Genomic DNA, 2633 nt, shown 5'->3' on the forward strand with positions numbered 1-2633 from the left:
AGCTCAGGGACAGTGCACAGGCTCTGAGTTCAAGACCTAGGACTGGCAAAAACCTAACCAAAACAAAACAAAAAAACCTAAACTAGAAGACTACAAATCTTTGGAATTCCTCCAACTTGGTGATCTTTGAACCCAGGAATCCCAAACCTTAAGTCCCTAGTTCCACAGTTGGTCCTCCTCTCTACTCCCTGCAGACTTGCTGCCCACTATGCGGATTGTGGCTGGAATAGTGGCCTCTGTCACGACTGTCCTTATGGTCATCATTGGTGTGGCCCTTTGCTGCTGGCGTCACAGCAAGGGTCAGTGCTTTGAGCCCCACCTCAGCCTCTAAATTCCTATCCTTCTTCCTCCGCCCCACCTCCACCCCCATGCCGTGTTCGTAACTATGGCCTAGGACCCGACTCGTCCCCAGTCTGGTCTCCAATCCTGAGCAGAAGCCCCACGCCCTTCCTATGCGAGGGTTCTCATTGGTTCTTAGCCTCCCCATCTTCCCTCTTTCCAATTGGTCTCCACAAACGGAGGCCCCGCCCACCATCTAATCCCACCTCCCACTGACCCCGCCCCTTAGCCTCGTTCTCCAAGCAAAAGAACCTGGTGCGGATCCCTGGAAGCAGCGATGGCTCCAGTTCTCGAGGCCCTGAGGAGGAGACGGGCAGTAGCGAGGATCGGGTAAGATGCCAGGGTCCCCAGATGCAACTGTGCCTCAAGATTCAAGTAACCTAGTTACATTTTAATATTGCCCTATCCTAACAGTGACACCAGATTCAAATGTCTCCCCTACCCGCATACATATCCCTTACCCAATTATGTTCCCACCTCTCTTCTATTGTACTCAGTACAAGGACCTCACCTTCTAGGTGCTCCCAGGCCATCCCTCCTGGTGCAGGGGGTGGGGGGCGGTTATTCCCTGGCCACCCCCTCTCACTTTACTTCCTGCCCTAGGGTCCCATGATACACACCAACTGCAGTGACCTAATTCTGGATGAGAAAGGGGCTTTGGACACTAAAGTAAGTGTTGAGTCTCCAACTCCTGGCTGTCTCCTCCGTTTTCATCCTGTCCTTCCTCCCTAGACCTGAGACCTACCCCAGCCTCCTGGGCCATCTGACCCAGCACTACGGCCTTTTTTCATCTCTACTTGTGTCCATAAATGGGTCTCAGCCTTGGGTTCCAGCTGGAGTCCTTGGCCCAGCATTCTTCCCCCATCCATGTATGTCCTAGGCCTCCTGTTGCTTCTTCTTGGTTGTCCCCTGCACCCCAGCCATGAGCCCCCCCCCCCGCCTTTTGTCCTCTTGTTTTGTGGCTGTCCTGGGGCTTGAACTCAGGGACTTGGCACTATCCCTGAGCTTCTTTTTGCTCAAGGCTAGCACTCAACCAAGTACTTGAGCCCCAGCTCCACTTCAGGCTTTTTTTGGAGGGGTGGTTAATTGGAGATAAAATTCTCACAAACTTTCTTGCCCAGGCTGTTTTGGAACCACAGTCTTCAGATCTCAGCCTCCTGAGTAATTAGGATTATTGGTGTGAGTCACCTGGCTCTGTCTTGTCTTTTTTTTGTTTGTATTTTGGTCAGTTGTGGGGCTTGAAATCAGAGCCTGGGTGCTGCGCCAGAGCTTTTTTTCACTCAAGTCTAGCCGTCTACAACTTTGAGCCACAGCTCCACTTCTGGTTTTCTGGTGGTTCATTGGAGATAAGAGTTTCACAGTTTTTTCTGCCCAGCCTGGCTTCAGACTTCAGTCCTCAGATCTCATCCTCCTGAGTAGCTAGGATTACAGGCAAGAGCCACCAGTACCCTGCCTATTTTGCCTTTAAATGTTGTTGTCATTTTCTAGGTCTATCACAATGCATCTCTCCACCCATGTTCCTCACCTTTGCCCATTCACATACCTTACCAAGTTCCATTTGTCCCCTCAGGACCCAACCAATGGTTACTACAAGGTGCGAGGGGTCAGTGTGAGCCTGAGCCTCGGTGAAGCCCCCGGAGGAGGCCTTTTCCTACCACCCTCCTCCCCACTTGGACTTCCAGGGACCCCAACCTACTACGACTTCAACCCCCAGCTGGACATGATCCCCCCATGCAGACTGTACAGAGCCCGGGCAGGTTATCTCACCACCCCTCATCCAAGAGCCTTTACCAGCTACATCAAACCGACATCCTTCGGACACCCAGACTTGGGTCCTGGAACACCTCCTTTCTCCTATGCTGCCTTCTCTGCACCTAGTCACCAACGGCTCCAGACTCATGTGTGACATCTCTCTGGCTGAAGAGTCCTGGGGTCTTTATAAAAGGTTGGCCAGGTTTCTGAGGAATCAGAACAAGATAACAACCTTGCTCCTCCCAGACTGGACACCGAAGGAGAGAACAAGAATTAACAATTGTCAGGATTGTTTACATATATATATATATATATACACACACACATATATACATATATGCACACACGTATATATGTGTATATATATAGTCAATTCAGCCAAGTGGGAGCAATATGGTCTCTATGCCCACCTATTCTCCTGTATAAAAGGTATTCAAGATGGCAGATAGGCCCCATTGCGAGGGATGAAGACAAGAGGTAATGGGGGTAAGAGGTGGAAGTAATTTCTAGCCAACTGAGTAAAGGTATTTCAAGATGAACCA

At 50.5% G+C, this 2633-nt stretch overlaps 1 protein-coding gene across 1 annotated transcript in view; it reads left to right on the forward strand.

The window, feature by feature from the left end:
• The window catches only part of Kirrel2 (kin of IRRE like 2 (Drosophila)), an 8312-nt gene extending 6067 nt beyond the window's left edge, over positions 1 to 2245 (forward strand). Inside the window, exons 9-12 of the mRNA XM_013026181.1 lie at positions 195 to 293; positions 569 to 669; positions 943 to 1008; positions 1910 to 2245. Coding sequence (XP_012881635.1) covers positions 195 to 293; positions 569 to 669; positions 943 to 1008; positions 1910 to 2245 — 602 coding nt within the window. The remainder of the gene's footprint in view (positions 1 to 194; positions 294 to 568; positions 670 to 942; positions 1009 to 1909) is intronic.
• Positions 2246 to 2633: the final 388 nt, after the last annotated feature.

The sequence above is a fragment of the Dipodomys ordii genome, unplaced genomic scaffold, assembly GCF_000151885.1.
Source record: "Dipodomys ordii isolate 6190 unplaced genomic scaffold, Dord_2.0 Scaffold92, whole genome shotgun sequence".
Classification (NCBI taxonomy): Eukaryota; Metazoa; Chordata; class Mammalia; order Rodentia; family Heteromyidae; genus Dipodomys; species Dipodomys ordii.